Source organism: Ctenopharyngodon idella, chromosome 3 (assembly GCF_019924925.1).
Source record: "Ctenopharyngodon idella isolate HZGC_01 chromosome 3, HZGC01, whole genome shotgun sequence".
Classification (NCBI taxonomy): domain Eukaryota; kingdom Metazoa; phylum Chordata; class Actinopteri; order Cypriniformes; family Xenocyprididae; genus Ctenopharyngodon; species Ctenopharyngodon idella.
Genome location: NC_067222.1, coordinates 27,565,281 through 27,587,612, shown reverse-complemented (window position 1 = coordinate 27,587,612; position 22,332 = coordinate 27,565,281). Strand labels below are relative to the sequence as shown.

The 22,332-nt window shown below is 36.7% G+C and overlaps 3 protein-coding genes across 6 annotated transcripts; 1 reads left to right on the top strand and 2 right to left on the bottom strand.

Annotated features, from left to right (window-relative positions):
• Positions 1 to 7,153: 7,153 nt before the first annotated feature.
• On the bottom strand, positions 7,154 to 10,869 carry LOC127509406 (beta-galactoside-binding lectin-like). Its single transcript, XM_051888083.1, has 4 exons — positions 10,714 to 10,869; positions 8,457 to 8,536; positions 8,200 to 8,371; positions 7,154 to 7,695 (listed from the first exon to the last, which is right to left on the bottom strand). Exons 1-4 carry the CDS (start codon positions 10,717 to 10,719, stop codon positions 7,549 to 7,551), a joined length of 405 nt encoding a protein of 134 aa, XP_051744043.1. The 5' UTR covers positions 10,720 to 10,869; the 3' UTR covers positions 7,154 to 7,548.
• eef2kmt (eukaryotic elongation factor 2 lysine methyltransferase) lies at positions 10,772 to 16,280 on the top strand. 3 transcript variants are annotated; one of them, XM_051888081.1, is made up of 8 exons: positions 14,038 to 14,265; positions 14,345 to 14,400; positions 14,478 to 14,558; positions 14,654 to 14,755; positions 14,833 to 14,966; positions 15,461 to 15,708; positions 15,888 to 16,037; positions 16,138 to 16,280. In XM_051888081.1, the coding sequence occupies exons 1-8, from the start codon at positions 14,259 to 14,261 to the stop codon at positions 16,236 to 16,238; spliced, it is 879 nt and encodes a 292-aa protein (XP_051744041.1). In that variant the 5' UTR covers positions 14,038 to 14,258; the 3' UTR covers positions 16,239 to 16,280. The 3 variants fall into 3 exon arrangements, with proteins under 3 accessions (XP_051744042.1, XP_051744041.1, XP_051744040.1); XM_051888080.1 differs by having other exon boundaries at positions 14,039 to 14,265; positions 14,338 to 14,400; XM_051888082.1 differs by lacking the exons at positions 14,038 to 14,265; positions 14,345 to 14,400 and adding an exon at positions 10,772 to 10,943.
• On the bottom strand, positions 16,248 to 20,708 carry alg1 (ALG1 chitobiosyldiphosphodolichol beta-mannosyltransferase). 2 transcript variants are annotated; one of them, XM_051888077.1, is made up of 13 exons: positions 20,421 to 20,708; positions 20,146 to 20,223; positions 19,938 to 20,041; positions 19,701 to 19,849; positions 19,529 to 19,618; positions 19,301 to 19,411; positions 19,058 to 19,179; positions 18,928 to 18,966; positions 18,219 to 18,278; positions 17,126 to 17,236; positions 16,880 to 16,994; positions 16,724 to 16,799; positions 16,248 to 16,611 (listed from the first exon to the last, which is right to left on the bottom strand). In XM_051888077.1, the coding sequence occupies exons 1-13, from the start codon at positions 20,692 to 20,694 to the stop codon at positions 16,474 to 16,476; spliced, it is 1,467 nt and encodes a 488-aa protein (XP_051744037.1). In that variant the 5' UTR covers positions 20,695 to 20,708; the 3' UTR covers positions 16,248 to 16,473. The 2 variants fall into 2 exon arrangements, with proteins under 2 accessions (XP_051744037.1, XP_051744038.1); XM_051888078.1 differs by lacking the exon at positions 20,146 to 20,223.
• Positions 20,709 to 22,332: the final 1,624 nt, after the last annotated feature.

Sequence of the window (22,332 nt, the reverse complement as noted above, 5' to 3'; positions counted from 1 at the left end):
CACACCTGAGACACATAAAAACAAAAACTCAGACAAAGAGAAAGAACATGTCCTCCATTCACACACACACACATACACACCATCTGTCTGTCTCCATTTCTCATGAGTAATCATACATATACACAACACAAAGTAACAGACAGCAGTCTCTCTGTGTATGTGTGTGGCATCTCTTGAGTTATGAGAAGAGACTGCTGAGACAGAATTTCAAGCTGGAGAACCAAAAATCACATTTATTGCATGCTGGAGACCAACATCTCAAACACAACATGGCGACGCTTCATCTGGTCCTTTCAGCAGGGTCATGTCAGGAAAAATGGCGGACATACAGCTCACTGAATAAATTTCCTAATGCCGTTCAATTCCCAACCAAGATATACTGTAGACCTGGTGGAAGCCTGTGTACGTCATTTTCAAACGAGTAAGGATTTCATATAAAGCCCAAAAAAGCATCTTGTATTTGCTTAGTTGCAAATGAGTCCTGTTTGTCTTCCCACTCTCTCATTTGTTAGCCGTAATCCAAGGACTTTCACGAGGTTGCATTATCTTACATCAGATTACATGATTAGGAGCCAGATACAGGCATACAGTACATTGGTGGTACTGCAGTAAATTACAGCCACTGAGGTCTAGTGACACAAGAGTAAGAGGATCTGATGAGACCAAGTCAAGTGCAGCGGGACGTGAAAGACGGACTGCGATAGGGAGATGCAGAGAGGAAAGGATGGAACCGAGGTAAAAAAGATAGCTTGATCCCGAAAAGGTGGAATAGTAAAGAGATTCAGGAGCACACAAAAAGGTTGATGATAACATGAGGAGAGAGGAGAGAACCAGAAAGGCCAGCAGTTCTTAATCACTATGGACACAACCCCCCGTATCACCGAAACAAGCAGCTCTTCTTATCAGCCAGCAAAAGCAGCACATCATGCTAGGAGCCTAAGGCAGCGCCACCCAGGAAAAAATTCCTCTCTCCATCCCACTGCTGCAGCCTGAGCATCCAGCGGCTACAACCACCATGTCAGGTCACGGACTTGCTTCTTTCTGCCTCCCAGCTTTGCACTGAATAAATGAGTCAATTACAGGCTTTTGATCAGAGCCAAGGGCAACAAGGCACTCCCGCTCTGCATACGCTGTAACACGAGACGGGCGTCTGAATGACTCCTCGGAGTCTGACCACTGCCTAAAATAACAGACATCTCTATTATGGGTTTTAACATGGATAAACGAACAGATTTTGAATATGTTGGGAAATGCATTTTTAGATATCAACACAATTTAAAGGGTTAGTTCACCCAAAAATTTAAATTATATCATCAATTACTCACTCTCGTGTCATTCCAAAGCCATAAGACTTTCATTCATCTTCAAAACACAAATTAATATATCTTAATTTCCTCATTTGCATAAAGCAAACATGCTTGAACTTCTGTTTAACATACTGTATTTGAGTGCTCCATGTATGTTCGCTGATCAATGTTTATATATGAGAGTAAAAGCCTCAATTAAATCTGTTTATTTACTTGGATTGAACCACTCGATTGATATGGATTTACTTTATGATCTCTTTATGAATGTTTTAAAGGATCGGAGTGAATAGACTTCCAATGGAGAGACAGAAATCGCTCACATTTCATTAAAATAAATCTTCATTTGTGTTCCACTGATAAACAAAGTCTTATGGGTTTGGGCCGACATGAGGGTGAGTAATTGAGAGAATTTTCATTTTTGGGTGAACTAACCCTCTAAACACACCCCTCGCCTTGATAAAGGCGCACTCTTCTCCGATAGACTTGGCTGAGAGGGTCTGTGTAGGACTTAGACCTCTGAGCTTCAGTGGGGTTTGAACACACAGTCATCCATCTCACTTAGACTCAGCCTAGCACCCATGCACCGACGTAACGGATGGGTCCCATTATCGCCCTACTCTCTTACTGCCACTAAACACATTTCTCTGCGCTGGTTACTTATTCCATTTGTTTTTCCTGTCAGGACCCTGACACTGTCACTCCATCCGTTTAAACGGATAATGCATATGCAGTCTTTTTGCATGACTGTGGGAGAGAAAAAGAAAAAGGCAGACAAAGAGAAAAGAGCAAGTCAAACAATTTGATATTTGTAAAATAAGATTCAGTTTTCAGATTACGATGTGTGGCGAGTGACATGATTTATACAGAAACCACAGTGATGATGAGACAAGGCACGAGAAAGAAAATGTGATTGTACACAGCATAGACCTTTGCAAAGGGTATGACCATATTTAATTTTAACAAGAATGAAAGGAGGCAGTGAGGAGGGATAGAAGTACAGTGTGTTCAATGGATTGTATGGTCAACGTCAATAATGAAACATTTTTCTAAAAAACATTTGTGACCCTGGACCACAAAACTAGTCATAAGTCGCACGGGTATATTTATAGCAACTATACATTGTGAGTCAAAATTATCGATTTTTCTTTTATGCCAAAAATCATTAGGATATTAAGTAAAGACCATGTTCCATGAAGATATTTTGTAAATTTCCTACCGCAAATATATCAAAAATGTATTTTTGTGAGTGGATATGCATTGCTAAGGACTTCATTTGGACAACTTTAAAGGTGATTTTCTCAATATTTTGATCTTTTTGCACCCTCAGATTTCAGATATTCAAATAGTTGTATCTCAGCCAAATATTGTCCTACCCTAACAACTATACATCAATTGAAAGCTTATTTATTCAGCTTTCAGGTGATGTATAAATCTCAATTTAAAAAAATTTACCCTTATGACTGGTTTTGTGTTCCTGGGTCACATTTAGTTGACAAAAACCCCATAAAACAGTTTTGAACGTTGTGAGTTTTTAAAGTTATGTAATCTAGAACATTTATAAATGCATGCCACTGAAAACCCTCATCCTTCACAGCCTCATTTTCAGTAGAGTAAAATTCAAAATGGCATCTACCTGATTAAGGCTTATGACGCTGTACAAAAGGTACAGCCTGAGACAGACATGTCACATCACGTATATACAAATGGCCAAAAGCAAAAGAAAGACCATTGATGCCAATATTGTAACTTGTTCTTGGTTTCCTAGTGGCATCTAGTGGTTTTTTCGAAACCGTATTTTGTGTCAGAGAGGTAGAAATTTTAATGTACAGCTTTAAATGATCTATTTCTGCATAGGCAATAGAAAAAAGGAAGTGGTGAGGATAGAAAATACCACTTTTTATGGGAAAGAACAGAAATATATATAACTTCTGCAATAAATAAACTAAAATAATAAATTGTAAGTACTAAGACCACCCCATTCCTCAAGCTGGCTGCCATCTGATTCATCATAGTAGTTAAAAGACCGTAAAATGAAGAAATCATTGCACTGATTGCCCCATTAACTTGATTTTCCGCTCCTTAATTATAGTAATTAGTATAATCTTATATATGCTTTGATCAATTGGTCAAAATTATATAGTTCATTTTAGAATGGCATACACTCCATTGTTAAGACTTAAAAAATAACTGTTTAAAAGAGTTATTTAGTTCACAACAAAGACGTTCATTCTTCAAGCATCGCACATCACAGTATCTCTTTCACAAGAGTGAGTATTATTTCATTTATGTGATAACACAGTCAGGCAGCTAATCACTTGTCTTGCCCCTTGCCTGTACTGCTGTGGCTGGCATTGCAGATGATGATTTAGGGTAAATGCCACCGTCTGACCTCTGTGAATGTTAAAACATGCTAATAACCACTGCACTTCTCTGCGCACATGCCCAGTACAGACCGTCCTTCCCGATTATGCATGTCCACTCTCAACACTCAGAATGTCAGCTCTCCATGGAAACCAGACCCCTGAAAAGCGCCCAGTCAATGACAGAAGACATTCCATGGCAATGAATTAACATCCAGAAGAACAACAAAGTGATCAAAGGAAATACAAAAACAGAGACAAAGGAGTCCAGCATTTGTGAAGTTGCTATTATGATACTGTGACAGAATGAACACTTTCGTAAAGCAGAAATGTAAGCTATTCACTGTGAAGAGAAATGCATGTTCCAGAAATTAATAATTAAAAAAAAAAAAAAATGTGACATTATTATAATCATAGGGTCAGTTATTCAAATAAAAATGACTCTTTCTTCTCCTTTACATGGACAGTTTGTAAATTAAAGATGTTCTGTTTCCTATGGTACAAAAATCCAGAGAGGCGGAGATAGTGAGCGAAAACATTAGAAATAGCATGAGTACGCCAAAGTGCGAGTATGAATATATGACACTGTGACAACAGCAAAAGTTAATCATAGCATTTCCATTCAACATGATCATGTTATTTCTAGAGAGAACAGAAATCACTAACCAACTTCCTGTTGTTCAACTGGTAGAGCATGGCGCTAACAATGTCAAGGTAGCTGATACTGAAGCCCTGCACTTACCTCTGTTGAGGAATATGTAAAACAGCAGAGAACTCTTCTGTCGTGGTTCAGCAGTGCTAAAAACAAAAACAATGTATAGTGATACAAACTGTAATGATTACGAAAGCTGCATCTGAACAAAACAAAGCATAACACAGTGTATTATGTCATATTTGCATCACATGTACATGAAACTAAAAGAATCCAAAACATCTTGTACTATATTAACATTAACAACCAGAATTAGTAATAATTAAACGATTATATATCGTCTGCATTGTAAGTAACAATACTTATTCTTAAAACTGTTTGGCTGTAACCAGAGTAGAAGGTATACTTTCTCAGACAAGTCAATTAAATGTGTGTGGACACTGTTTCCCAGTGTCAAAACAGTTCATTGCCTTTCATACAAAAACAACTAGATTAGCTAGAACAATTCTTACCACTACAACATCTCTGCTTCTTCTCCATTTTCTAGAGTCCAATAAACAAATCCATCTTATTCATAGTTCCTTTCAATAACATTCTCTTTAGTGAGATTTACAGAAACGCAAATACAAATTGTGTACAAAATTGTGTGCTGTCCTATAACTTTAGCCAGAGCCGTTGGAAAACGTCAGCGACTAGTGGGTATCTTGATGTTTATATTTGAATTGTACGATATAACGGCTCTGTACGCCTAATTTCTATAGAGGTCAAGGTGCGTGTCATGTTCGCGGGAGCCGTTACCGTGTCTACACCGGACGCGACCGTTGTCGCTCGCGTCGCAAGAGCTAAAAGCTGTCTACACTCGACGCTAAGCGCCGGTTGCAAAGCATTGTCCTCCTGTGTCAGTAGGCCTACGTAATAAATAGAACGAGGCATCAGTTTACCGTCGGAGATTTGTCGCCCGAGTCGCGCCGCTTCCAGTGTAGACAACATCCCTGATTATAATGGGTTCTATTGTCTTTTGTCGCGTCGCACCGCGCCGCTCCCGTCCGGTGTAGTAGACACGGTGTCATATCGTACAATTCAAACAATTTTATGTTGAACGATGTTGTGTCTGTTCCCAGCATCCATTGCAGCTTGAAAATAAAGATCATTGCTTTGCATTAACTGGCTAAATTTATGCTGCTGCTGCTGTTATTTAGGTTCAGAGTTCATATTTTTACTGAATTAACATTTGTTGATCGTCACCATGTTTAAGATTTGTGTTGTGTTGAGGTATATGTTCATCTCATTGCAATTTCTCTATTTAATTAAGGCCTATTTATCAGGGTAAAATGTTTTCTTCTAGTTAAAATGTTTTCTTCTAGAGGCAAGTATAATGTTCATATCATGCAATTAGTTTCGAAAATCAAACAGAATGGAAAAAAGATGAAAGAACAAGGATTGGAGCCTCTTGTTGTTGCTAAATGCAAAATAATCTAGTTGCCAATCTTTATTAATTAAAGAAACAGAAATTATAATGTACCTTCATGAAGGTACATCATAATGTACATTATAATTTCTGTTTCTTTAATTAAAAAAAGACACAAATTGTATAATTAATGCTTTCTTGTAATAGTTCATATGTTTATTTTTTTGATACTGTATAACTCTACTTTTAACTGTGAATAATACTTCAGCTTTACTTCAGTGTGTTTCTGAATGCAGTCTAAAATGCAAGTGAAAAAAAAAAAAAAAACAGTTGACACTTCAAAGGTTAAAATCAAGGCACTGAACAGTTTACCCTTGGCCAAGACTGAATTTGAGGCATACAGTATGTCCAATTTACATAAGAGATTCTGTGAAGGTATGCTGGCTATTCATCTCCCAAAGCCAAGAAGCTGTTGAGATCTGAAGTGTGTATTTTAAAAGATTTCTTTGGCAGTACAGGAAATATGCAGGGCATTGGCTTCTTCCTTTTGAAGAGACAGTAAGCAGTGTACAATTTCATTGTCATTGGATGAATCATTTAAAAGTGTTCTCTCTTATAGTTCAGGGTTTTTTTTACTTTCTGAAGCCAGGACTAAAACACACACACACACACACACACAAAGTTAATTTATTGGCTCTATATGGCAAAAACAATTGAACCTTATGGAAATCATTGATATTCTTTCAAAGACATCAAACATTTGAACTTACAGTATATTATGAACATATTGGAAGTTCATGATATTCATGTAATATTTTATTTTACAATACAGTGCACTCATTAACTGCACAGCTTGAGCTGTCAGTCTAGTATAGTACATTTTTAACCAATACTTAATCACTACCACCAAAGTGATGATATATATGTGTGTGTGTGTGTGTGTGTGTGTGTGTGACAGTCTTTATTTAGTATTCCCCTTATATTAATGTGTTTTTCTATTTTCAAACTAAAGAAATGCCTTGCACATCAATTGTTTGATGTAGGCCGAGTACCATGACTAAATTTAATAATTTGTCTGTTGGTTTAAGATAATTTATACCAAGTTTCTGTTGTTTCTAACCACAGAAAAAAATGCCAATTTCAAGAAAATCACCTTTGAACTGTGCTGTTTATTTCTCATGCACTGAATATTTAAATCATGTCATGAATGACCTATTTTAAACTGGCAGTGGGACTTCCTATTTCTGACATGTTTGTATGATAAGCACCTGATGTAATTAAAGCTTTTGTTTCAATCTCAATCTTCTCCATCAGTTTGTTTATCCTCTAATAATGAAAATGAAGCATAGCTAAACTTAAACATAACATGAAGAAAAGACATTTCTGTCTGAACACATTAAACAGACAAAAAGACTAAGAGGCTTAGTTTATTGGTGAAAACAGGATTTTATTTTCATTTATATCTGCCAACAGCTATAGATTGTGAATTTGCTTTAGTTATAAACCAGATTTAAGAATATGATGCTGTATTATAGAAAAGTAGTAGGAAAAATAATCTAGTTGGAAAATGTCAACTACCTGTGATAGGCCTACCGCTAAAGCTCATGGCAATTTTTTGTAGTTGCGCTCCCTCTAGTGGTTTAGATAGGCAGTGCCACAGCAAAATTATAATGCTGATTTAGAATACAAATGATAAGATTGTGATTGAGATACTCCATATTGAGTAAGTGAAAACTGTGGAAGAACAGAGCTGGATAAGTGACAAAATAAGGCAAAGAATCATTCAGCATTCAGAATACAACAGTGAGCCTTCTTTTAATTTTACTTGATTTCAATTCCATAGATCTTGGCCTCGCCATCGAAGTGCATATACTTGTACTTCTCAGCACCTTGACGGTTAGGGAAGTGAAATTGAGAACCATCAGGAAGAGTCACCAGGAAATCCTCATTGGTGAATGTGATTTTTATCTAAAGGAAGAAAAGAAATAAGATAGCATGCTAGTTAAAGAGGACCAATTATGCCCTTTTACAAAATCTTGATTTTGTTTTTAGACTCTACTAGAATAGGCTTTCATGCTTGTATGTTCAAAGATCACATTATTTTTCACATATTTGACATTGTTGCAGCACCTCTCTTCCCAGTCTGACAGTAACGCTCTGTTTAGTTCCTGTCTCAATGAAGCTTCTGAAAAGCACAATGTGCTCTGATTGGTTGGCTGGACCAGTGTGTTGTAATTGGTTAACCACTTCAAGTGTTTTATGGAAATGTCACAATCCTTACCATAATGGCGAATTTCAACACACTACTAATGCATCTCAACCAGCCCTCAAACCGAGCTGGAGTTTTTCGCATATGCATTTGCAGACCTTTGGGCATTATATTCCACCCACAGCTCATTTATTATTATTACCTTTAAGTTTATGCTTAAACAGCAGCTACATTAAGATATATATGAAAGTCTTGTGTCTTGCCTGGTAATCCTCAGTCTGATTAAATGGAAAGCTGCTCTCTCTCTGCTCCTCGCACCAGCTGCCACCATGGAATGAATTGCAGACTATAGTGTGGTGGTCACCATGGGCGTCAAAACGAGGGTTCAAGTGTAGAGCGATGTCCTCAGCGCTGTGACCAATGTTAATGGCAAAACTGCAATAGAGCAAATGAGAGATACAGTATAACTCCTGTTGCAATTAACATCTTGAATTCGAAAAGTTACTTTGCAGAGGCTTACTTTGTAGAATCGGCCATGGGGACTCCATTAACAGTCAAAGTCTGTCCCACCTTGAAGGACATATTCTGCACAATCACACCCTGTTAGACAGAGTGAGAGCTCATGTTACTCTTTATTCTATCTACAGTCGTTTGATTTTTGTATATCTCACAGACTGATTTATTTGGGATACACACTGCTAGTATAAATAGCAGAACATGTGTATCCACTTAAATTTGACTTGTACAGCTGGGCACTGTGCCTGGTTTTCCCTAGAGACCAAAGAGAGATTGTAGCTGTAATGATGGAGTGCACAGAATCAGCCTCACAAAAGTCAAATTTTCCTATGCATTGAAAGGAAAATCCTGGTCCAATGGTAAAAGGCAAAGAGCCAGACTTCAAAAAACTGCAGATGTGGCATGGTTGCTCTATTGGAAAACCTCTATGGATACAAGAAGAGCTATTTCTTAAAGCCATGAAATCAAAATGGACAATTCTTTTTTTTTTTTTTTTTTTTTTTATGGAATTGTGCAGTATTCACTTAAAAAAAGATTTACCAGTACACATCATATTTTTTTTTCTATAAAATTCATGTGCCATCGTAAACATCTCTTCTCTTCTCTGATGATGAGTTTACTGGCGTGAGGGCAGGGCAACCTGTCACTCACATGACATCACAGCAATAGCAACCACAACCATCCAACAATCCAATCAATTCCCAATGGACAGAATCAAGTCCCGCCCTACATCTGTTCTTGTTCGAGAAGTCTTTTCACTCAGATATAGGCCACAATAGGGAAGAAAAGACTATCGCAACTTCTGTTTCATGACGACTTAGTCATTCAATCTTGTAAAAACCAGTGGCCATGCCATCTCTTGTGCAGATCCAAGACGGGTCAGCAGCTGCAAAATCACAAGTTGAATTATACAGAGGCTCTATTGTGATTCACAGCTGCCAAGGAAAGTAGATTTTACAGCTGTTTTAATGATGGCAAAGGAGATAGGCTACAGCTGGCTGAAAAGTGGACAGAAAAGATGTTCAAAAGAGAGAATGGAGGAGGAAAAGAAGGGAAAAAGGCACTTAGATTGAGAATGAACAGGTGTGTAACAGAGGTGAATTCTTTCCACATTAGTTGGTGTGTAGAACGACACTCTCAGAGCAGTGCGATACGTCTCACTCTTTCTTTCTCAACTTTCTAAATTGCTTATTTTAACCGCAAAAGGGAAACTGGCTGGTGATACTAGTCTTAGCATTGCGAGGAATTAATGAGTCACACTGCTTCCTCTGAGAAAGTGAAGAAAAGGGAGAAAGTGAGAGAAAGAAGAGAGAAAGTAAGCTAAAGGTCTCCTTTTCAATGCCCCGGGTACTGGTTTTAGACCATAGTTGGGCTCGAATTGGCCAGTCTTGCTTCATCTGTAGAAATGCCAGAGGATTAAACATGTTAAGGTATGATAAATTACCCTAAAATTCCAAAGGGTTACAGACTTACATGCATTGCAAACCCAATAACCTAAGCTATAAAGCTAACCTCTGTCTTAAACTTACCATAATTCATTTTCCATTATTTGATTATGGCTGCATTGCTCCATGAAAAGGCTCACATATAAAACTAAACTCAATGACTCTAAATTGCAAAAAAAAAAAAACTCCCTCCAGTCTTCAGTGTCACGTGATATTTCAGAAATCACTCTAACATACTGAGTAAAATTTTTGTTATTATTATCACAGTTGATAATATTTTTGTGGAAACAGTGTTACCTTTTTCTATAACGTAAAAGTCTCTACTTTGTTCCAAACTTCTTCCAGCAACTTCAGCCTTTTAACGATACTTTCTATCTACTCTTTCTATCTGAGGTAAAACAATTTTTTTATGAATTGCATTTCTTAATATTTTTGAGGGGGAAAAACGTCACTGACCAGTACAACATTATGATAGAAATGAATCTGATGATGAAACTAACAACTTAGCTGTATAACTGTTTAAGTGCATTGAGATACGAGAAGGTCACACCCATGAGCAGTGCAAGTCAGTAGACACGATTCTATCATAACTATGCACCAAACACACAAACAGTATCAACAGACATAAACACCTGACTTCAGCTGCTACGAGTAGCCTACATACTGTAAGATATTAGCTAGGCTATTTGATGTAACTTATGATGTGCAGAATACATTGTGACATATGCTCTCTAGCCTATAAACAACTCATACACAGACCATTTGACATAAAAAGAAAGGAATAATGTATCGATGATGTGTTTTAAAATTACTCACGCTCATTTTGACTTCCTCTGAAACCCACAGTGAAGTGAAATCAAGCGTCTGGGAGAAAATTCGCGTGCTGTGGAGGGCTTCTTATGTCCACTGCGAACTAGAAGTGTTCAGATCTTCAGATGACCGATCTTTATTCCACCCAATTGGATTTCTTTGCCTACTCAACCTCGACCAATCGTAAAAGAGTTATGTGAAGTTGCTGTATGGAGTCTATTTCTAGGCATACCCTGGTAATACGCTATAAATACATCTGATTAATTAAAACAAAGCTTTAACCACAGTGAATGCTGCTGTACGTTGCGAGCAGAACATAATTAATGTAATTATACGCTTGTAGCCCATAACTAATCTACTTATTAATGCTTTATTAAAATAACTGGCTTCTGTTTCCAAGATAATTAAACACGTAATACAACTGACAGGCTTATGGAGGTATTGAAAAATGTCACACGTTGTAAAATACATTGATCATTTAAGGAAAATTCGCAATAATGAGTTGTTGGTATCAGAGGTGATGTATTTGTAGTCTGAGTGCTGGAATACTTAGTAATTTTGGAGCTGGTGACATAAGGGTGTGGTAGCCTACTGACCATTTGCGCTGCTTTGCGAAACTGACGAGCATTTTAACACGACTGTGTCGTTTAGGGTACTCATTTACCTGAACTGTACAACCAAGAAATTCAGCACATTAGCAACAGGTTTGTTTTGAAAGCAAGTTATGTAGTCTAACCGCAAACATGTTTTATAGGGCTCCAGGATGTGTCTAGGCTAGCTACTGATCGCAAACTGAGGAAATGCTTTAAAGAAGTGAGAAGTTTAGGAGACCCCTAAATAGATATCTGCAATATGTCAGCTTAATGCACAGTAAATTTTACAGATAATCATTTTATTGATTTTTAAACAGTGCAGGGGCGGATCTAGAAAATTATTTATAGGGTGGCAAAGGGGTGGCATGAGGTCTATGAGGGGTGGCAACGCCAAAGCAAGCGCCCATTTTTGGAGATACATGTGTACAAATATTGCATTACCACATACAATACTAATTATACCACTATACTGTTTAAAATAAATAAATATCAAGATTTCAGTATTCATTATGGCACCAAGTCAAGACACTATATGAAAAACATTAACAGATTCTAAATGAGTCTGAGCTTGTATCACTAAAGGAGATGAGCAGGTTTATCAACATTACATAGGCTACTTCGATGGTATAAATCACGTTTTAGTGCAAGTTAAAGAACAAAAACTTTTGAATTTCCACAGTTTTGCAAACAATTTTAGAGTTTCTGTTATTACCAGAGGTGGGAATGTCTGTGTGTGTTCACCCAGAACACCCTATCAACCACATACTCAAACACCCCAGCAACTGCATAGCAAGAGCCTAGCAACCACCTAGCAGCACTTTAGCAAACACCCAGAACATCTATCTATTCTGGCCTAACTGACCAAACTATTTAATTTGGCTTTATGACAAGCCAGCAAAAATTATGAAATGAATCATATTCGGATGGGATTACATTTCTGAGTTAGCCGAGAAGCAGTACTTTTCTGATTCACGAGCAAATGGAATAACATTTCATAAGTGAACTTGGCTGCGCTGTGTGTTTTTGACTCACAAAGAACCGGTTCATAAGAGTCATTTGTTAATGAAACTGACTACACTGGGCGCGCAACCATCATGCACAGTTTATTGAAAGACGTGTTTTCTTGCCATTATTTTGCGTTACGCTGTCTTTTTTATGTCATCACATTGAAGCGCCGCTGCTGAAAAGCAGTATTTGAAACACTGCTAACATTTATATTTTATTCTGTGATAATTCTGGGGTGGCACGTGGGGTGGCAAAGCTTTTTCTTAGGGTGGCAGGGTTGCCACCCCGGTAGATCCGCCCCTGAAAGAGTGTCTTCTACAAATAGTCTATGCCCCTTTTCTCACACAGAGCGAAAACACCGATTAACTTAAAAAAAAAAATAATGTCCAACTGAGAAAATGAAAAATAATAACTCATCTCAGGATTTCGGTTTTGTCATCTGGTCAGTCAGAGAAAATATTTAGAAAGTATTTACACAATTATGCACAGGCAATAAAATGTTTTGGCAGCAGCAGCAACCTCAGATAGTAGCTGCATGCCCATCTTTATTTTATCATCATCAAGATGCTCAGAGGAGAAGAGTCTTCTGTGCGTCCTGCACGTCCAAGCCACGCCCACGCAAAGCTACGCCAACACCAACCACGCCCGTCACATCTGCAAAGAACGCCCTCTACATAATTGCACACTTAAAGCTGCAGTCCGTATCTTTTTTTGTTTAAAAATTATTCAAAATCAATTTTTGAGCAAGTACATAACCAGCCAGTGTTCAAAACGATCTCCTTACCTTAGCCCGATTCACAACGGTAAGCTTGTAATAATGTTTTATAATTCGGGTTGTACTGGTAGGTTTCCACGGGAAATTCAAGCATGCCGCCATTCGTCTTTGCGTCATTACATCACATCTGTTTACATAAAGAAGAGTCCCAGCTAGTATGCCAAATCACATATGAGGATGTCGGATCATTTCTCACAGCAGCTGCAATAATTAAACTTATTTTGATGGTGGATTGTAATCCAGAAAGGTCCAAATGACAATCATCAGTGACAACTGGAGATTCACCCGTAGTCAAAAGCAAAAGACTTCGGATTGCGGAGGGGCTACAGAAATTGAAATCTACAGTAACGCTAATACACACTAAATACACATAGTCACGCAATGCAGATGTTGTTAACATCAACAATTTGAGAACAAAGTATAACAATAACAATAATTTGCATGGTTTGACGTAATCCGAGCTAAGCGATTGTTAGATTTAATCACCATTGGCAGCACGATTTATTGTAGGCTAATGCTTTTTTCTCAGTTGATCAGAACAAAAGTGACAGACATGTTACTTGTTACATTTTCCAGTGAAAATTCTTATTTTGGTCATACTTCCAAGATGTAGAATCTGTGATTCTGAAGTACAGTATCCACACCGATGTGGTGACTGACAGCAAACATTAGATTCATCTGCACAACCCACCACGTAAAGAAGATAATTCCGCAAATAACTGCAATTGCAGGTTTCAAACAGAGATGGCGACAAAGAGGCAAAACTTACGGACTGCAGCTTTAAAATGAGCATGCCAGATGAAGAACATTTTGTAATGTATGGTTCAACTCAAGTTAAATACATTTATAAAATACTTTTAGAAAATAACAAAAACTCTACTTGCTGAGAGTGGGCGAGGCTGATTTTACCGGACACAGCCATATTATTTATAGTTGTTGCACAACCAACCCGGCAGGTGGCGCTGGAACCACAAAATATGTGGACTGAGACACACGAAGAAATTCACCATAGAGTTCACACATGCATCTTCCGTAGTCTCGGCATATTTGCGTGTTTTAAAGAGATTAGCTCAAATGAAAGTTGAAGAGGAGGTAGGAATGGGCCATAAAACTAGAAAAGACGTTATACACACCTTTCAAGTGAACTTCTTCGCTATGTGTCTTTTAAATACATTTCCATGGGATGTAAGTAGCACATTTGCTTGCAACAATGTATTTTTTAGGTCATCTATTGTTTCATGAATAACGTTCTTGTAGTTTTTAGACAAAGAACTTACAACTTCAAAAACCTCAGACATCATAATGGACATTCTTCAGAAGGTAAAGAAGCTACTGTGAAACTGAATGAATGAGTCAATCAATAAAATTAAAGATTTTTTTTTTCTTTTTTTTCGCAGACATGTTTGCATCCCATTTGTCTCAAGAACCCCCCCTCTTTAAAGTACAGAAGACGCTTCCTAACAGAATTGATAAAAAAGGTTGGCTTTATTTCTTTACAATCATAAAACATGCTTTACACACTTTCTGATATTGAGATACTGCTTGTTTAGTTAAGTTTTTTTGTTTTTTGCAGCATGAGACGATAGCTGCAGAACCTCTGGATGTACTGTATGAAGCACTAGGAGAGCTCATGTTTGGTCAGGAGGAGGACTTGTGCTACAAAACCTACTTACTGGTAAGTTAGATCACTTTAGCACTAGAACTTATTCCTTATAACAGAATTTAATATCAGAAAGTGTTCAATCTCAAAAGCCAACAGGAGATGCGGTTAGTCTAGCAGAGAACGTGGCCCTCATCTCTCAGGGCACCACCGGTCTGGTTACCTGGGAGGCTGCCTTGTACCTGGCTGAATGGGCTCTGGAAAATACACACATCTTCAAAAGCAAGCAAGTCTGACACTTCATAACTCTCTGCTTGATTACATTTATTTCTTTATATTATATAATTTTATAAGATACAGTGGATACATCTCCAAAAATCTGAGACTGAAAATCTGGGATTACTGCCATTTAATGTTTAAGTAATATTATGGGGGGGGGGGGCATAAAGTTCATTACAAATATTTAAGATGCTGCGCTATTGCTCTGTCATCAAGTAAGTACAAAAACAGCAATAATATAAAAAATCCACTTACATTATCTTATTGATAACATAATTAGTAAAAAAATTAGTAATAATTAGTAAAAAAAACAAACAAAAAAAAATCTTACCGACCCCAAACATTTGAACAGTAGTGTATATATGATGTAACAGTATGAGAAACAAGAACAGAGTGACTGAAGCTACTTATAATGGAGTGATTGAAGTGACTTTGTTTAGTTAATTGTTTAAATTATTACATTTATGCTGCTATAACTTTACATTTGGGCTGTACATGCAGGACAGTGCTAGAGCTGGGCAGTGGAATTGGATTTACAGGCACTGTAATATGTCGGTCATCCAGCCCAACCAAATACATCTTCAGCGACTGCCATCACACTGTGCTTCAGAGGCTGAAGGACAATATCACAAACTGCTTAACTAACTCTGACAGCAACAGTGCGTCAGTGAGCGTTGAGGAACTGGACTGGGAAAATGTGTCTGTCGAGCAGCTGCAAAGAATACAGGCCAACACCATCATTGCTGCAGGTGACACAAAACCCAGGGATATTTTCGAGATTACACATACATTATAAAATGTACACACACATTTTCAAATGTGATTTATTCTCATTTAATGATTAGAAGGTCTCTGAATCATGCCTATTCAAATGAAAGTATAATGCTTGAGAAGTTTTCAGTAACATTACTGTGTTTGTTTGAACCAGATGTGGTGTACGATCCTGATGTAATTGCTTGCTTGGTGAAGCTGCTGAGCAGGCTTCTGAACTGCAAAGTTCAAGAAAACCATCCTGATGTTTACATTGTATCTGCTGTACGTAACCCACAGACGTATGACTGTTTCAAGAAAGAATTAGGTAGGTTTCATATTAATATTTTATTCCATTACACTATTGATTTAAAACATATTAATTATTCCTGATTCTTCATAATGAGCAAAATGTTTTTTATTTACAGAAAGAGCTGGACTGAGACATGTCATCATGAAAGATTCTGTTACTCAAGTATTTCCATACAACCGAACCTCTACTATAGAAATGATCAAAATATATGTATGACAAAAACAATTTCTTTGTAATAAAGTGTTTATTTACATATTATTTACAAGGAAAGTGTGCTTTATATTCTCATATTCAAGTCTTTCCCAATGGCATTGCTGGAATGCTGACTGTCCCATTGTGGGGAACGTCAGCTTAAAAATATGTACCCTGTGCAAATACCTGACAGTAACTTTCCATAGAATGGGAGTCAAAGGATTTGAGAGGATGCTACATGAGCCCATCACCAAGTTGGTCAGTCGCAGTGCTCTTTAATAAGCGGAAGAACGTTATGGTCCCAGTTCTCATCCCAGCGCTGCTGCCCACTTTCCCTTATATTCTTCCTGAAGATGCCCAGTTTCCCCTGATCACTAGGGAAGTCTGAAAACAGAAGCTACAGAGATACCAGAATTAGCCATGAACATTTATTACAAGGGATTCCAGATGTTTAAGGAAAAAGTCTTGATCTTGAATCTCAAACTACTTTTTATTAACAGACGTCTTACCTTTAACTGTTCAGACAGCTCGCTGGAGTCTTTGAAAATGAGCCCATTTTCCTCATGTTTCACCAACTCATGCAAGCTAACAAAATACAGAATGAGCTGATGTAATTGTTTCCTGCATGATGCCCAACATATGTTAGCATAAGAGATCATTCTTACCACTTAAAGTGTATGGCACAGACTGGCAGGCAACATCCAAACATGTCAACCACTTTCATTGGAAGGTCAAGACCACTGGATGATTTGTGCAAGCATACCCCAAGATCAGCTGAACCTGCGTCAAAAACATCAAAGAACAGCACACTTGTGTAAATGCATGTATTTTAAGCTAATACAATCAGCAGTTAGCAAAAGATGAACACCTGGCCCATAATGTTTACATTGCTGTTAATGAGTTCCTCTTACCAAGTAAAACTGGATAATCCTCTGCTTCCAGCCAAGGAGTGCAAATCTTGACATGTTGAAATTCTTTAGAGTCAATCAGCTTCTTGTAATACTCCTTCTGAGGACCTTTACCTGTATTGAAACACAAACACAGGCATTGGTCCACGGATGACTTTATGGACATTTATACATATTAGACTCAGTGCTGTGTAGGGTTGGGAATCAAAAATCGATTCCAATTCTGGAATCGGAAAATTACATTTCGATTCCACTTATCGATTCCTGTATGGGAATTTTAATGTGGTTTTAAACCATTCAAGAACACAGAAAGAAAACTCAATTCGGCACTTGTGTACTGTTTTTGTGCTGGGCACATCAGTGCGCACAAAAAGCCGCCTCTCATATAGTGCACTAATACTGAATTGAGTTCTCTTTCGCGTCTTCTTGCACTTCAACGAACAAATACACAAAAGATTGTCAAAATATCCTCATAATCACTTGGTTATGTCTTCAGTGTACATAAACAGTTGAGAAAGAAAAGCATGTTTAACTGTATTATGGATCCGTGCATTAGGTCTTTAGGTGTCATCTATCATTACTGTTGAACAGTAACAAAAGAAAAAGGAAATCACTCACTGATCTTGACTGAATAATGTTTGTAATTTTAATAAGGATTAATCTATATTTAATTCATAAAAAGAAAACTATGCAGTGTTATTTTACATTTGATTTCAATTTCTTAACTTTGTTCAGTTGTATTCATTTGTGCTATTGCTAATTTGTTCTTATTGTATTACTGACTGTATACTTGTCTTTAAATTATATATATATATATATATATATATATATATATATATATATATATATATATATATAAAATGTTTTAAATTTATATTAGTCTAGTTTATTAGTTATTTGTTCTTTAGGCTGCTGATTTTTGTTCATGGCATTCAGCTGCAAAAGAATGTCTTGCAAAAAGACAGAAATAAGACATAAATGTGTTTGACTTTTTTTTTTTTTACCATATTGGAATTGAAACTGGGAATTGATAAGAATCGGAAGTGGAATCGAAATCACTAAAATTCAAATGATACCCAGTGTTAGTGTTGTGTACCTGTAATCACACAGACCAATGATGGAAGTTTGTCTTCTTCCTCAACAAACTTTTCATACTCTATTGGAGATGGAAAGAAATCAAACGTTGGGAGATTACATAGTGTAATAGGTTTGAATACATAAAGTGTAATGCAACTGTAAATTACAGAAAAGGTTGTGGTACACTATGGCCTGGTTTCACAGACAGGACTTAGATTAAACCAGGATTAGGCCTTAGTTCAATTAGGACATTTAAGTAGCTTTTATAAATGTGCCTTAGAAAAAGAAAAAAAAAAACATTACTGGTGTGCATCCTGAGACAAAATTTTAACATATTTCAGTGCAAGTTGTTTTTATGTAAAACAGCTCAAACATGCATTTTAGTCTGGGACCAGGCTAAACCTAGTCTGTGAAACCAGTCTGATGTCAGTAAGATTTCTTAAATATTTTTTAAAAGTTTACTTGAAAAAAAAAACAAAAAAAACAGTCAAAACAATAATATTGTAAATTATTATATTATTATTATTTGGAAACTAATACTTTTTTTGATTCTTTGATGAATAGAAAGTTCAAAAGAACACCATTTAATTTTATTTTTTTCATTTTATTTATTTTTTTGTAAAATTTAATGCATCCTTGCTGAATGAACGTATTCATTTATTTAAAAACAATCTTACTAACTTCAAACAGTACTGTATATGGAAAGATAAATAAATAAAAATAATAACCTTCAAGGGCTTGTAAAAGAATTGAGAAGTCTTCATCCTCTGTTAGAGAACACAAATAATGAAAGTTAGGACATTTTAATTAAACAAACAAAGGATAATATCCCTATAGCTCAGTATAAACGGCACTGACCAGTCCAGCTGGTGCTGCTGATAAGCAGAGCAGGTCGTCCAGCAGAGCGCGTCACAGCACCTGTTTGAGTGTTACGCTCTGTGAAGGCTGTCAGTTCCATGTGCTCCTTAGTGACATCACAACTAAAAAATTATAATATTAACAAAATGACAAACCTAAATGACAACAGAGCTGAGTGGTATTAAATACTATTTGTGCGACTTAATGGAATGAGAGCAAATGGCTCTACGTGAAAATACTTACCTAGACCTAAATGGTGAATAAACACTGCCCATTCTGACAAACAGCTCATGTTGAAGTTTCAAAGGTGTTTCTCTAAATATCGAGGGTGGCTTGTCATATAACGTGGTTGCCCTACAATTGCAAGATTGATTAACTGGCTTGTCTTGTAAAGAAATTAAAGTTTTATTAATTTATTAAAAATAATAAAAGACCAAATATTATTTGATTAAAAATGTAAACTCAACATACTCAATATTCCAGTTCTTCCGAAGATCTTCCCTCATTGCGTTAGTGACACATAAGTTATGATCCGAGAAACATCCAAAGAGCTTCTCATACCTGCCAAAAACACAGTTCAGACGATTCCCAAATATCACTTAAAACACACTGTCCTTAAGAGATATTTTCATGTGTTACTTACCATTTTGCCACCTTGACAATTAGATGATTCTCTCCATGAGTAAGAGCCATTATGGTGTATCCATAGTTGTGCCAGTCTATGATGAACTGGTTTCCCCTGAAACGACTCGCCACCCACGTCACTGCTATAGCTGGCAGTCCAGGAGGGTTCTACAGTATGCAAAAATGTGACTTAGAATGTCACTTTAAGAGATCAACAGATATAGAAATTACTTTGCTAAATACAAGAGACAGACACCTGCATAAGGATATAGCCTTGGTCCTCAATCTTCATCAACACATAGAACAGCTGGAAAGACTGGAGTATCACTTTTGAAACATACCTGAAAATTTTTGGGCCAACTGAAAGGAAAATGCAGATCACATTCTTCATATCAGAATGACTGTGCATGGTCTGTTGTGCTTGCAAGTAATCTTTTTATACAGATTTTATATATTTGTATTACCTCTAAGCCCCTTTAGTTCTGAAATTGGAAGTATGTCTATCCTGTCATCTTCAAGAATGTCTTGATGAGGTTTAGTACCTATGTGAGCAACATGCTAGTGTTAGAGGTGCTAAAACTAGCATTGTGACCTGTATATGTAATGCATATCTTAGTGATTTACAGTTTATTAGCATGCCTTAAATTCAGACATGGGGGCTACATTTATGGGCATTTTGTATCATGCATAAAAGCACATAATGATGCAATGAGAAGTGCATGCGTTAAAATGTATATACCAAGAAAGCCAATTAAGGTGACACTGTATCCATGTCTGCTGAGAGAGAGCGCATGATACTGCATGCGCGGACTGCGCCCTATATCTCCCAGCACCAACACGCAAACGTTCAAATGTGCAAGTTCATCGCGTCCCCTTAATCCACTGGCTAGTACAAAAATAAGCACCACTACAGCGACTGGTAAAAGAGCCCACGATAAGCTTAACCCCGATAATAGTCCTAAAACAACCAATGAAACTGTCACTACAGCTACTGCCGCATTGGCATCCGCCATTGTGTTTTCCTGAATATGACGTGGCTGAAAGTAGGACAGGAAATTTAAAGAGACACGAACCACAGGCGAATACAGCTAATTATAGTTGCATTAACATTATTCAAGATCGCTAAAACCTATATAGTTACCACCAATAAATGAATTAAACATTTAAATGAATTAAACATTATGACAATTTCGGATGATAATTTCATAATTCCATTCGTGCACACATTGTACAACGAAACTAGAGTGCAAGGTGATTCACGAGAGACATTATGTACATACAGTTGCAAGAAAAAGTATGTGAACCACTTGCAGAATCTGTGAAAATGTTAATAATTTTAACAAAATAAGGGAGATAATACAAAATGCGTGTTATTTTTTATTTAGTGCTGTCCTGAGTAAGATATTTTACATAAAAGATGTTTACATATAATCCACAAGACAAAAAAAAAAAAAAAAAAAGCTGAATTTATTAAAATAACCCCATTCATAAATATGTGAACCATTGATTCTTAATACTGTGTGTGGTTACCTGTATGATCTACGACTGTTTTTTTTGTTTTGTTTTGTGATGGTTGTTCATGAGTCCGTTGTTTGTCCTGAGCAGTTAAACTGAGCTCTGTTCTTCAGAAAAAATCTCCAGGTCCCAAAAATTCTTCAGTTTTCCAGCATTTTTTTTTTTTTTTTTTTTTTGCATATTTGAACCCTTTACAGCAGTGACTGAATGATTTTGAGATCCGTCTTTTCACAGTGAGGACAACTGAGGGACTCAAACACAACTTTTAAAAAAGGTTCAAACATTCACTGATGCTTCAGAAGGAAACACGATGCATTAATAGATGGGGGGTGAAAACATTTGGAATTTGAAGATCAAGGTAAATTGTATTTAATTTGTCTTCCGGGAAACATGCAAGTATTTTCTGTTGCTTCTGAGGGCAGTACTAAATGAAAAAAAAAATTTGGACCTCTTCATCCTGTTCAAAAGTTTTCACCCCCCGACTCTTAATGCATTGTGTTTCCTTCTGAAGCATCAGTGAATGTTTAAACCTTTTTTAATAGTTGTGTTTGAGTCCCTCATTTGTCCTCCATGTGAAAAGATGGATCTCAAAATCATTCAGTCACTGTTGTAAAGGGTTCAAATATGCAAAAAATGGTGGAAAACTGAAGAATTTTTGGGACCTGGAGATTTTTTCTGAAGAACAGAGCTCAGTTTAACTGCTCAGTCACAAACAAGGGACTCATGAACAACCACAAAACAAACAAACAGTCATAGATCATCCAGGTAACCACACAGTATTAAGAATCAAGGGTTCAAAAACTTTTGAACTGGATCATTTTAATAGATACAGCTATTTTTTTGTCTTATGGATTATATGTAAACATCTTTTATGTAAAATATCTTACTCAGGACAGTAGGCTACTAAATAAAAAATAACATGCATTTTGTATGATCTCTCTTATTTTTTTTTAAAATTTTGCACATTTTCACAGATTCTGCAAGTGGTTCACATACTTTTTCTTGCAACTGTATGTAGGCAGAAGAAAGTAAATATTAGGAATATTAGTTATGAATATTAGCCTATTAAATTCCATATCCAAAGAAAAAAAAAATCAAATTAGAGCCTACTGGTCACAAGTAAAACATATCTACTG